This window comes from Bubalus kerabau, chromosome 1 (assembly GCF_029407905.1).
Source record: "Bubalus kerabau isolate K-KA32 ecotype Philippines breed swamp buffalo chromosome 1, PCC_UOA_SB_1v2, whole genome shotgun sequence".
Classification (NCBI taxonomy): domain Eukaryota; kingdom Metazoa; phylum Chordata; class Mammalia; order Artiodactyla; family Bovidae; genus Bubalus; species Bubalus kerabau.
This window is the reverse complement of record NC_073624.1, coordinates 167,292,407-167,305,516: the sequence shown is the minus strand read 5'-3', so window position 1 is coordinate 167,305,516 and position 13,110 is coordinate 167,292,407. Positions and strand designations below refer to the sequence as shown.

The following is a 13,110-nucleotide window of genomic DNA, read 5'->3' as shown; positions in this document are numbered from 1 at the left end:
ATACTATTGTATACAGCTATACGAAATTTTGGAAATGGTAAAATTATGAGGACAAAAACACATCAGTAGATGCCAGGTACCAGGTCTGAAGGCAAGTTGACCACAAAGGCACAGAAGAATTTTGGTGGGTGATGGAACTGTTCTGTACCTGGATCATGGTGGGAGTTACATGACAGTATCGTTTGTCAACACTGACAGGACTATGAACATAGACTAGTTATGGGATGAACTGTGTCCCCCAGGAGTTCATATGCTTAAGTCCTAACCCTCAGAACCTCAGCATCTGACCTTACTTGTAGAGAGTCTTCACAAATTAATCAAGTTAAGATGAAGTCATTAGGGAGGGCCCTAATTCAGTATGATTGGTGTCATTATAAAAAGGGGAAATCTGGAGATAGACACAGACATATACAGGGAGATGTAAAGAGACTGGGGTGATGCTTCTGCAAGTCACGGAACAAAAAAGACTACCAGAAAACCACCAGGTGCTAGGCAAAAGGCATGTTCTGGATTTTCCCTCAGAGCCCTCAGAAGGAACTAATAATACCAACACCCTGATCTTGGACTTTAAGCCTCTGAAAATATGAGACAATAAATTTCTATTCTTTAAGCCACTTGGTTTGTGGTACCTTTTTATGGCAGCCCAAGAAAACGAATATAATACTAAAAATAGTGAATTTTACAATATACAAAATTGTATAATATATAAAATTATATTTATATATTCAGTAAAAAGTGGAGTAAAAGAGTTTGCTAGATCTTGGAGACAAATGAAAACATGTTATATTATTGGTCAGAATATTGGGAGTGAGTATAAACTACAAAAAGTGATCAAATCATATACAAGCAACTCATGCAGCTCAATAACAGAAAAATAAACAACCCAATCAAAAAATGGACCAAAGAACTAAACAGACATTTCTCCAAAGAAGACATACAGATGGGTAACACACACATGAAAAGATGCTCAACATCAATCATTATCAGAGAAATGCAAATCAAAACCACTATGAGGTACCATCTCATGCAGGTCAGAATGGCTGCCATCAAAAAGTCTACAAGCAATAAATGCTGGAGAGGGTGTGGAGAAAAGGGAACCCTCTTACACTGTTGGTGGGAATGCAAACTAGTACAGCCACTATGGAGAACAGTGTGGAGATTCCTTAAAAAACTGGACATAGAACTGCCTTATGACCCAGCAATCCCACTGCTGGGCATACACACCAAGGAAACCAGAATTGAAAGAGACACGTGCATCCCAATGTTCATCACAGCACTGTTTATAACAGCCAGGACATGGAAGCAACCTAGATATCCACTGGCAGACGAATGGATAAGAAAGCTGTGGTACATATACACAATGGAATATTAACTCAGCCATTAAAAAGAATGCATTTGAATCAGTTCTAATGAGGTGGATGAAATTGAAGCCTATTATACAGAGTGAAGTAAGTCAGAAAGAAAAACACCAATACAGTATATTGACACACATATATGGAATTAAAAAAAAAAATGGTACTGACGAATCTATATGCAAGGCAGCAAAAGAGACACAGATGTAAAAACAGACTTTTGGACTCTGTGGGAGAGGGAGAGGGGAGACTGTATGAGAGCGCAGCATTGAAACACGTGTATTATCACACGTGAAATAGAAGGCCAGTGCAAATTCGATGCATGAAGCAGGGCATTCAAAGCTAGTGCTCTGGGACAACTCTGAGGGGTGGGGTGGGGAGGGAGAGGGAGGGGGTTCAGGATGGTGGGACACATGTGCACCCGTGGCTGATTCACGCGATGCATGGCGAAAACCACCACAGTACTGTAAAGTAATTAGCCTATAATTAAAATAAATAAATTATTTTTAAGTGATTAAATGTATCCAATCCTATATATAACTGTGGTTACAGAGCCCCTAACATAATTTTTAAATAGTAAAAAATAAATATTTCTGGCAAAACAAACTCTGAGAATTTAATGTCAACAAAATTCCACCTATGAAAACTTGTAGGATTTGGCTAACACAGTTCTTGGAAGGAAATTTTAAATCATAAATGGTTACATTTAGAAGAAAGTTTAGACTTCCAGTTTTATGTAAAACATGTAAAGGGCATGTGAGCTGCCACTCCCATCCTTACAATAAGAAAAAGGTTGAACAAACTGAAATTCAACAAACAACTTTTCTTGGAGCCACCAGAAAAATGAGGCAGGATGGCAAACCACCACGTCCAAACCTACAGATAGGAAAATCCAGAGAGTTACAGCCAAGATCTGCTTACCTGAAGCAGAAGCCTCCAGAGACATAAGCTGGCAGGAAAATGTAAACGGCAGTTTCAGGATCTGGTAGGGGCTGAGTATGGCTAACACGGGACTGAGGAGTCCCTGAAGTCACAGTCTTAGTGGAGCTGTAGCACTTTTGAGAGTTTTATCTCTAGAAACTGCATGAGGTTCTTACTCAGAAGTCAAGAAAGTTCCCCTATAGCTCGGGCAGAGGGAGGGGGACATAAACATTATGAAAAATTCCAGAGTATTCTCCATAATGGAGGCCAACTCACTTTATTAGGGGCTGATCCCACCTGGTGAAAGGAGATTTCGGTGATTCCAGACTCCTCTGTTCTTGCTTTTTCACCTAAGTGATTATATGGTGGGGAAAGGTAAGAAGCTAAGAAAAACTTTGCCCCAGAGACATGGGCCCACTGAAAGACTGAGATTTAATCATTAGACAGCAGACAGTCTCCCCTCCCCAGTACCTTACCACCACACTAATAGGACCCTAGTGTAAAACAGCAGACTACAACAGAAAGGGCTCCAGCACGCAGATTCTTTCTAGGGAGGAGTTCTCAGGGCAACCCAAAGAGAACAGAGGAGGCAAAACAAGGAAACTGGAGGAGCCTGAAGCCTCACAGAGAGACAGTGCAATACTGGCACAGGGAGACCCATCAGGCGATCGACAGTTGCGTCTACACACAAAAATGGAAGAGAGACAGGCATTAAATTAGTGAGGAGAGGCTAGACTAGCTCAGTAGATGGTATTTGGATAACTATTTATAAAAAAAAAAAAAAATGGATGCCTACTTGATACTGTATGAGGCAAAATAAAGTAGGTTAAATTGAACTTATCCCAGACCATGCCTAAAATGTCACTGGTTTAAGTGACATTTAACTTATTTTCTGCATAAGTTACATGTCTACTGCATGTCACGATGAGGGCTCTGCTCACCATAGCCACTCACGGACTCAGGCTGATGGACACTTCCATCCATAGCTCACTGGTCAGAACTATTAACATGGTCCCATCTACTCAAAAACTGTCCAGGAGAACAATCCTATCCCATGAAGAGAAATCTTGATTAGGAAGCAGTAATGCCAATGACTTGATGGCAAGCCCAGGGGATCCACTGCCCGTGGCAATGAAGACCAGCTGACAATAATGTCTTACATTTCTTGGCACATTTTTTCTTTCCAAATTCCTATCCTCTGAGTACTATGTACTCTTCTCTACAGATCACTGCTCTACGTAATGATAAGCTCCAAACAATTTCCCTTCTCCGGAAACTCAGAACTAAAGCGCATCTCCTCCCAAGGGCACAGCATTTATATTGGTGAGCGCGTATCGCACTATCTCCACAGACTGATAGAGCACAGATGCTCTGCTAAGCGCTGTTCACTCAGTTCATTCGATCCTGAGAACAGCTCTTTGAAATAGCTATTATTATTATTCCCACTTTTAATTAGCACAACTGAGGTAAAGAGAGGGTAATTTACTCAGCTGGTAATCTGGAATCAGGCAGCGTGGCTTCAGTGCTCCTGGCCCATCGAGGCCCATTTAGATTCCCTTGTAAGTACTGCTCCTTCCTCATTAAGCCTCATCACGTCTATCCAGCACACTCCTTCAAACTTTCTCTGCAGTGCTCTCCATCTACCCTCTTCTCTTCTATGATGCTCTAGTTCCCAACTTCCCAAAGCTGCCCAACAGGAAGAGCACCGCAGCGGAACCACCATTCTCCTGAGTAACTGGGCCGAGCAGTGCCCCCTCTGCCCTATCCCAGTTTCCTCTATCTTGGGAGACTGCTCCAAAATGTTACTCTCAAATGTTCTCCAGGGTAGAAATAGAAAGATCCCCTACTAAAGGATTAGTATGTATTTTACCTGAAGGAATCCCTCTCGAAGCCTCCTGAAGAAGAGTGACTGTCCCTGCCCACATGCTGCAAGGAGTTACCAAAGCTTAAAGAACAGGAAGGAAAGAAGGGGTGAGGACTACAGGGTGGGGAACGGGAAAAGCAATTAAGGTCTACTGACCACTAGCGGGGCCTCCCACCTTTCCTTCCCTTGATGACAGTCCAACCCCTGGCAGAGAGAGTTGATCCTACGTCTCCAGGTACCTGAGTGAACTGCTCACAGGTGGGTGAGTCTCAGGTGTGAGTTTGTCTTCTACGTTGCTTCTCTGATGGCTAAGCACGCTAATCCTGGTTTGCAGGCATTTCCAGCCTACGTGAGGAACACAGTGGCGTTTTCTGTAATAAGGATTGTCTCTCCTCCCAGGTGGTGCGGTGGTAAAGAATCTGCTTGCCAATGCAGAAGACACAAGAGACTCAGGTTCGATCCCTGGGTCGGGAATATTCCATGGAGAAGGAAATGGCAACCCATTCCAGTATTCTTGCCTGGGAACTCCCATGGCCAGAGGAGACTGGCGGGCTGCAGTGCACAGGGTCGCAGAGTGGGCGTGGCTGAGCACACGGAGCACGGCCACTGCTCTAAGTGCTGCGAGCTGAGCTGCATCCCCCAAGTTTATATCTCGAAGCCTAAGCCCCCAGAGTGACGGCATTCGGAGATGGGACCTCTGGGAGATTATCAGGTTTAGATGAGGTCATGAGGGTGCGGCCCTTACAGCGGGATCCGCATCCTTCCAAGAAGATGTGCCCATGTGAGGACTGAAAGTAAGCCTATCTGCAGGTCAGGGAGACAGCCTCAGCAGAGCCTGCACGTGCTGGTGCCCTGATCTCAGACTTGCAGTTTCTGGAGCTGTGAGAAAATGAATGTCTGTCGTTTAAGCCTTCTACTCTATGGCATTTTGTTATGATAGCCCTAGCAAAGACAGCAGAGGTTCTACGTTACTTCATTTAATCTCTCAATTAGTATATTTGTTTTGTATGTCTAAACTAGGATTCAACTGTCTAATAACTACAAAGTACACTGCTTTTATCCTGACAATGTCTCCTACATCTTGGCTCTTATCCAATCCTGTCAGTGAATAGTTCTCTTGGATGAGTACCTAATCTTCCCTAAGCCCAAATTTACTCTTCTGACATTAAGATAACTAAACAGAATTCCTTCTAGAGTGCTTTAGCTGCTCAGAGATTATGCATGAAAGCTAGAAAATAATGCAGAGATTATTTAGAACACAAGAGGCTGTTTTTTTTTCAATCTTCCTGCTCCTAAAAAGTTACCATTACAACATCATATATATAAAAAAGCAGAACAAAGTCAAAAATGAATTATCATTCAGAAGCTCAAATACCAAGATCCTTGACTTTACAAAGATAAAAAATTCCAATCCTCCTCATCCTTCTTTAATTCTGAACTTAAACTGGGCTGGAGGGCAATGCTAGTTTCTGCCTTAAATTATAAGCTAGTTCTAGCTGGCACAAAATGCAAAGACCCATTTAGCGTTACATGGAACAATTTTCTAGTGTTTACTCAACTGTAAATGGCAAAAAACCACTTCTTTCAGAAATCTGCCAAAGAAAAAGACTAATTTTTAACACAAAGTAACTCATAACACTTTTCACAAATACACCAGTCAAAAAAGAGATATTATACAACATTCAGTATCCCTCTATACTGCTGCTGCTGCTGCTGCTAAGTTGCTTCAATCATGTCTGACTCCGTGCGACCCCATAGACGGCAGCCCACCAGGCTCCCCCGTCCCTGGGATTCTCCAGGCAAGAACACTGGAGTGGGTTGCCATTTCCTTCTCCAATGCATGAAAGTGAAAAGTGAAAGGGAAGTCGCTCAGTTGTGTCTGACTCTTCACAACTCCATGGACTGCAGCCTACCAGGCTCCTCCATCCATGGGATTTGCCAGGCAAGAGTACTGGAGTGGGGTGCCATTGCCTTCTCCACCTCTATACTGAGGAAACTTCAAATCTATGTAAATGTACACCAAAGACTCTCCTCAGAAAATCTCCACATTAAAAAAAAAAAATTTTTTTGCAAAGCTGTAAAAAAGTAACACGAGTCACTGAATGATCACTGTAAGGTAGTTACAGCAGAATCTGCACATCATCATAACCTGCTGAAAACCATTTTAAAATATTGTTTCACACATTAACATAATGCCAGGGATTTGCTTCAAAAAAATCTGGTAGAAAGGGAAGAGCGGGGAAATGCAGGAATGGAAGCAAGACAGTTCATGGTAACTGCTGAGGCGGAAGAGGGGCCATATAAGGATTCATCATCCGATTCTAATCCATGTATGGTCGACATTTCTCCACAAGAAATGCTAAAAAGGTATTACACGATCTTGAAGAACAAATTTAATCCTCATATCCTAAAAATTTTAAAAATAGACTAGTACCTTCCAATCTTTGAATTTTCGCTTTCACGGAAATGATAGCTTCAAAGGGTAAAACTCTCAGCTCAAAACAAGTTCCAGTCAGTGTTTCAATGAAGAGCTCCATGGTATCATAAAAAGGAAGTCTGTAGTAAAATGGTCCCACGTTATCTTCATTGAAGAATGGAGGATCTTTTCTGTTATCCATTACTTTGACTTTTCTAATTCCTCTGGAATATGCTGTAGGCAACTGTATTCCAGTTCTAGCCAAATCAGCTTTGAACACTGGTTATATATATGGTTGCTCATGTTTTGAGTTTTATACCTAAAAAACAAGAATAATTTTTTTAACAAGCCCATGTGAAAGTCTCAATCCTCCACAGAGATTTTCTGAACTCTGGCTTATATCAATCTTCCAGACAGCCCGGAATTCGTTTTAGTGCTTACTATGTCTACTCCTAAACTATTCACGATTGTCTTTGAAAGCACTCTCTACCAGTTAGAATGTAAGATTATTAAGAATAGGTATATTTGATATATTTTATCTTACTAGAGCTCAGCAGTTACTTATGTATACTGCATGCTGAACAAATTATATGTCTTCTTGTTAATGATACTTAAACCAATGACTTCAACATGTAGGTATACATTTGCAAGACCTTGAATGTTATGCACATCCTTTCCTGAAATACACAAGTTACATTTATAACCCATATAAAGCATAATGTTATAGACATTGTACATTTGAATCACACTGAATGGGTAAAACCTCCAAGTGGGAGAAGAATATCTGGAAGACTAGGCGAACAGAATGGGAACACAAGGGCAGTGCAAAAATCAAGAAGAAAAAATGAATGATAAATTTTTTACTTTTTTTTTTTTTTTTGCCAAAGCATATATCACTGAACTCACTGCAATTTTCATTAACAATATAAGGGAGCACTTATTTTTTAAAACGTGTGGTTTAATTAATAACCTATATCTCCATTCTACAGAGATGATTTCCACAGGCATCTGAAATCCAACACATCCAAAACTAAGCATCTTGTCCACAAACCACCTTCTTGTCCTAGTCCCCATCCTGGTAAAGAGCACCACCATTAACCTAGTCACTCGAGCCAGAAGTCCAAGAATCAGTTTAGATTTTTTCACAATCCTCAAGGGATCCAGATGTGACCAATTCTAACAGGACAACTTAACATTTCTATAATACATGACCCTCTCCAACCTCACTGATTAGGACCTAGTTCAGGCCATAATTAGCTCTTAATGGAGAAATTTTGATAGCCTAGCTATGATCTTTGACTCTTGCCCTTCATTATTCTGATCTATTCTCTAGAATATCAGTTATCTTTTTTTTTAAAAAAGTAAAGTTTAATAAAAACTGGATTAAGGTATCATATCACATAATTCAGAAATTATTTTATTCTTAATTATATTTAAGCAGGGGAAAAGATCACACAAAATTTTAAAATTACTTAATATTTGACTTTAGAATGCACTGCAGTGAAACCACGCATTCAGACTAAATGAGGAAATGAACCTAAGATAGCCTAAAGCCTGAATCTGTTTTCCGTTTAAATAAACTATTTTCAGAGCAGTTTTAGGTTCACAGCAAGATAAAACAGAAAGTATAGAGTTCCTAGAAAGTACAGTCTCCAAGTACAGAGGAGAGTGAAAAAGCTGTTTTGAAGCTCAACATTCAAAAACTAAGATCATGGCATCCAGTCCCGTAACTTCATGGCAAACAGAAGGGGATAAAGTGGAAACAGTGACAGATTTTATTTTCTTGGGCTCCAACATCACTGCAGACAGTGACCGCAGTCATGAAATTAGAACACGCTTGCTCCTTGGAAGGCAAGTTATGACAAACCTAGACAGCACATTAAAAAGCAGAGACATCACTTTACCACAAAAGTCTGTATAGTTAAAGCAATGGGTTTTCCAGTAGTCATGTACAGGTGTGAGAGTTGGACCATACAGAAAGCTGAGCGCCAAAGAACTGATGCTTTCAAATTGTGGTGCTAGAGAAGACTCTTGAGAGTCCCTTGGACTTCAAGGAGCTCAAACCAGTCAATACTAAAGCAAATCAACCCTGAATTTTCATTGCAAGGACTGTTGCTGAAGCTGAAGCTCCAAAACTTTGGCCACCTGATGAAAAAAGCCAACTCCCTGGAAAAGACCCAGATGCTGGGAAAGATTGAAGGCAAAAAGAGAAATGGGTGGCAGAGGACGCGATGGTTACATAGCATTGCAGACTCAATGGACATGAATTTGAGCAAACTCCAGGAGGCAGTGAAGGACAGGAAAGCCTGGAGTGGGGAGTCGGTGGGTTGCAGAGTCAGACACGACTTAGCAACTGAACAATAGAATTTCCATACACTCTTTGCCCGCACACACGCACAGCCTCTCACTACCAACAACTTACATGAGAGTAGTGTATTTGTTACAATCAATGAACACATTGACACAGCAGCATCACTCAAAGCCCACAGTTCACATTAGGGTTCACTCTTGGTTTTGCAAACTCTATCGATTGTAGTAACATCATTATAGTAACACAGAACAGCTTCACTGCCCTAAAAATCCTTTGTGCTTTGCCTCTTTATCCTTCTCTCCCTTCAATCCCTGGCAAGCACTGATCTACTGATCTTTTCACCATCCCCATAGTTTTGCCTTTTCCTAAATGTCATACAGTTGGAATCATACAGTATGTAGCCTTTTCAGATTGGCTTCCTTCATTTAGTGATTTGCATTTAAGTTTCGTCTACGTTCTTCCATGGGCTGATATAGCCCACTTCTTTAGAGCACTGAAAAACATTCTGCTGCCTGAATGTACCAAAGTTTATTTATCCATTCACCTACTGAAGGACACCTCTTGGTTGATTCCAAGTTTTGTCAATTATAAATAAAGCTGCTATAAACATCCAAGTGCAGGTTTTTGTATGGACGTTAAGTTTTCGACTTACTGGGGTAAATACCAATGAGTATAACTGCTAGATCTTATGGTAAATATGTTTAATTTTTAAGAAACTGTCAAATTGTCTTTCAAAGTGGCTGTTCTATGCTGTTTTCCCACCAGCAATGAATAGCTCCTACTGCTCTACTTCCTCATGAGCTTTTGATGTTGTCAGTGATCTGGATTCTGACCATTCTAACAGGCATGTAACGGGAGGCCTGGCGTGCTGCAATTCACGGGGTGGCAGAGTCAGACATGACTGAGCGACTGAACTGAACTGAACGAAATGGTATCTCACTGCTTTAATTTGCATTTCGCTAATAACATGCAATGTAGAGCACGGTTATCTTTTTAAAATGTAGAACTGATCACGTTATTCCTTAGCTCAAGGCCCCACAATGGCTTCCCACTGTCTACAGATTTGACTCCTTAGAAAGGCTCCCAAGCCCTACTTCATTTATACACATAGCTCATCCCGTCCTGCAATACCTCGGGCGTTCTCTCCACTAATCATTTGCACCTGCAGCTTCAGAATACATTGGTCTCTATATCATTGCTCCTGCTCTCCTCTCCTCACTGTCATCCCCACACCTGGCCACTTGACAAGCACCTATGACCTTTCAAGACTCAACTCAAATAGTAGCTAGTCCACAAAACCTTTTATGGTTACTCCCCTTCACACTCTGACCTCCATAATACAGTGCACCCATTACAATCAGTTTCATTTTTAAAATGGCTTTTTTGCTACTTAAGGGAAGGATTTACTGCCCCATCACCTAAAACAGTATTTTGTACATATTGGTGCACATTAAAAGGTTGTTCAATGAGAAAGTAAATAAATTTTCACCCTCTCAACTGATTTTTAGAGCAAAACTATAATACAGGGCTTCCCTTGTGGCTCAGCTGGTAAAGAATTCACCTGCAATTCAGGAGACCCTGGTTCGATCCCTGGTTAGGGAAAATCCTCTGGAGAAGAGATAGGCTACCCACTCCAGTATTCTGGCCCATATTTAATATAATGAAGTATATTTAATATAATTAACTAACTAGGGAACCTGAATTGCATTGTGCATATACTGCAAAAGCTCCTGAAGATATGATGAAAGAAAAGCTTTTGCTGGCAGCACAGCTGCTTCAAGTGCTGTTATACTATCAAAATAATGAGTCATAAATATAATAACACAAAGTGAAAGCAAAGTGGCTCAGTCATGTCCGACTCTTTGCAACCCCATGGACCATAGCCTACCAGGATCCTCCGTCCATGGGATTTTCCAAGCAAGAGTACTGGAGTGGGGTGCCATTTCCTTCTCCAGGGTATCTTCCTGACCCAGGGATCGAACCCGGGTCTCCCGCATCGTAGGCCGAGGCTTTCCAGTCTGAGCCACCAGGGAAGCCCTAATAACACAAAGTATTGTGCCGCCAATACTACTGCTGGCGACAGTGGTAAAAGACCATTCCTCTCACGTAAAAGCCAGATATATGGCTCTACTGCTCAGGCTGCGCTTCTCATGTCCTTAATGTCTTCACAGGCCTGTAGAAATAATGAATGTATAAAATGAACCCCAACCCCTTTTTCCATCTCACTGAAATGACTGTTTTTGGATTCAAAATACAATTTTGGTAGAATGTGGATTCGTAAGAACATACTTATCATGCTATATCAAATAAGAACATACTACAGAATTATCAGTGTCTGTACCCTCAAAGCCAAGAGCACTTTTATTCTACACAGTAAGAGATCTAGTAAGGGAAGTCAGGGGTCAGAATATTAAACTGAGCATTAGAAAAATAAAGCCATGGGTGACCAGTGCCTGCCCAAGGAATTCAGAGACAAACACAAAAAGCATTTCTTTCACCACAGTAGACTTCCACAGCAATGCCCTGAATATAATAAACAAGGGGTGGGAGATGGGAGAAGGTAACATAAAGACAAGTTTGGAAGCCCTTCATCTACAGTGAGAATGGATACAGTAATTATGGTCTAAAGAAAAAACAGCAACTTAGAAGAGCATTCCTGGTACTAGGGCACTGCCACAAATCTAGGTCCTAATCATGCAGTAATTCCCAACATCCAAAAAGAAGCAAGATTGGTAATCAAATTCGAAACTGAAATGTATGCCTCTAAGAAATAATTATACCTTTCCTCAGTAGTAGAAATCACTGCATCAGGACACCTTCTGAAAGTTGTGGGTGAATATGCTTGACTGAGCTTACTATGGAACCCTAAGATGTTGGAAAATGAGGGGCAAAGAAGAATCAAAACAAGGATGGAACATGATACAAGGACAGCTTAAAAAAGAAAAAAACAGAAGAGGAGGAAGAAAGGACGAATGCAGGTGGAAAAATTACTTCCAGAATTTTTACCAATAATTTTTAAAAAAATGCTTAGCTATTAAGAGTAATGGCAGCAAACATTTCTCTCTTGTCCTCTGAAAAAGTCCTTAAAATACAATCACCACAGATGTAAGGGAAATGAAAGACAGGTAACGCAGGACCGTGCTGAATAACTAATTTCAGTAACTCAAAATCAGCTTTATCCTCTCTGTTCTAAAGAGTATGTCATATAAAAGCAGTTCTTTTAAACTCTTCTCCCGACATGAAGAGATCCAGTATATTACGCAGCCCTTAAATATACCAACTTTTAATGAACTGTTTTTACTAATGTCTGGAAATACCCGTAAGTTTTAAATATAAGCTTCAGAATTACATCCACCACGTCACGCATCTGTACCCTAAGCTCTGAAATCAGTTTTCCAGCGGGATTGGGAAACTCTTCGGAGCCAAAGCCTTCTCGAGCCTTCAAAGTACAGACATTTGAAGAGGACGGAGTCACCTGCGCAGCCCGTGCACCTCCAGAATAAACTCCGGCTACGCATACGCACTGGCCCGATCAGGACCGCAGAGGTCAGGCTCCGCGTCAGAATCGGCGACTCGCAGGGAAGCACCTGTCCGGCGGGGCGGGCACCCCGCGTCGCGCTCGCGGGGGGGGCGGAAAGTGGAGACAGTCTCCTCCGCCAAAGCAGCCCACCGCGCCGGTCTCGGGACAGCGGCGGCGGAGGGGGCGCAGCCAAGAGGCCAGCGGCAACAGCGCGGCCCGACTCAGCGGCCCGCGACGCTGGGCGCCCTCCCCATCGGCCGCTCGCCCTCACCGGCTCTCTTCCACTCGCTCGCTCGCTCGCCCTCCCGCAGGTGTTTAAGGAGGCGCGGCCCCACGAGCGACGCTGCTGCAGGCACCGACGAGCAACGCTCCGCCGCCGCCGCCGCGACCCCGCCCCTTTGTGACACCGCGTACCAATCGCTCGCCAGCGCTCGCGTCGCCCTCCAATCAGTGGGGCCAGGGGCGGGACCTGACCGCCGGATGCCGGCGGTTGCTCGGAAGCCCAGGCTTCCTTCGCGTTCGGTGGTGGTTGTCGGTTAGGAGAAGCCCGGATGTTAATCCTTTATTACTAACAGTGGCCGCCTGACGAGGGCCAAAGCGGGCGGCAGACCAGTCGCACAGCCTTCTGGGAACAGCAGGGTTGGCCTGTGGCCGGACGAGGGTGTGGACAGCACCTTTACCGAGACCAACCTAAGGCGCTTAGAGGTGCCTGACTTGCTGAAGCCA

The 13,110-nt window shown here is 42.6% G+C and overlaps 1 protein-coding gene across 8 annotated transcripts in view; it reads right to left on the bottom strand.

Annotated features, from left to right (window-relative positions):
- The window catches only part of ZFAND4 (zinc finger AN1-type containing 4), a 51,423-nt gene extending 38,655 nt beyond the window's left edge, over nt 1-12,768 (bottom strand). For 2 of the 8 annotated variants that reach the window (XM_055538787.1, XM_055538793.1), the window contains exons 1-2: nt 12,340-12,744; nt 6,572-6,872 (exon numbers count right to left, since the gene is read on the bottom strand). In XM_055538787.1, coding sequence (XP_055394762.1) covers nt 6,572-6,755 — 184 coding nt within the window. In that variant the 5' untranslated portion in view covers nt 6,756-6,872; nt 12,340-12,744. Of the gene's footprint in view, nt 1-6,571; nt 6,873-12,339 lie in introns of all 8 variants that reach the window. The other 6 variants (XM_055538777.1, XM_055538789.1, XM_055538771.1 and 3 more) reach the window with 6 other exon arrangements.
- Between the last annotated feature and the right edge of the window lie 342 nt (nt 12,769-13,110).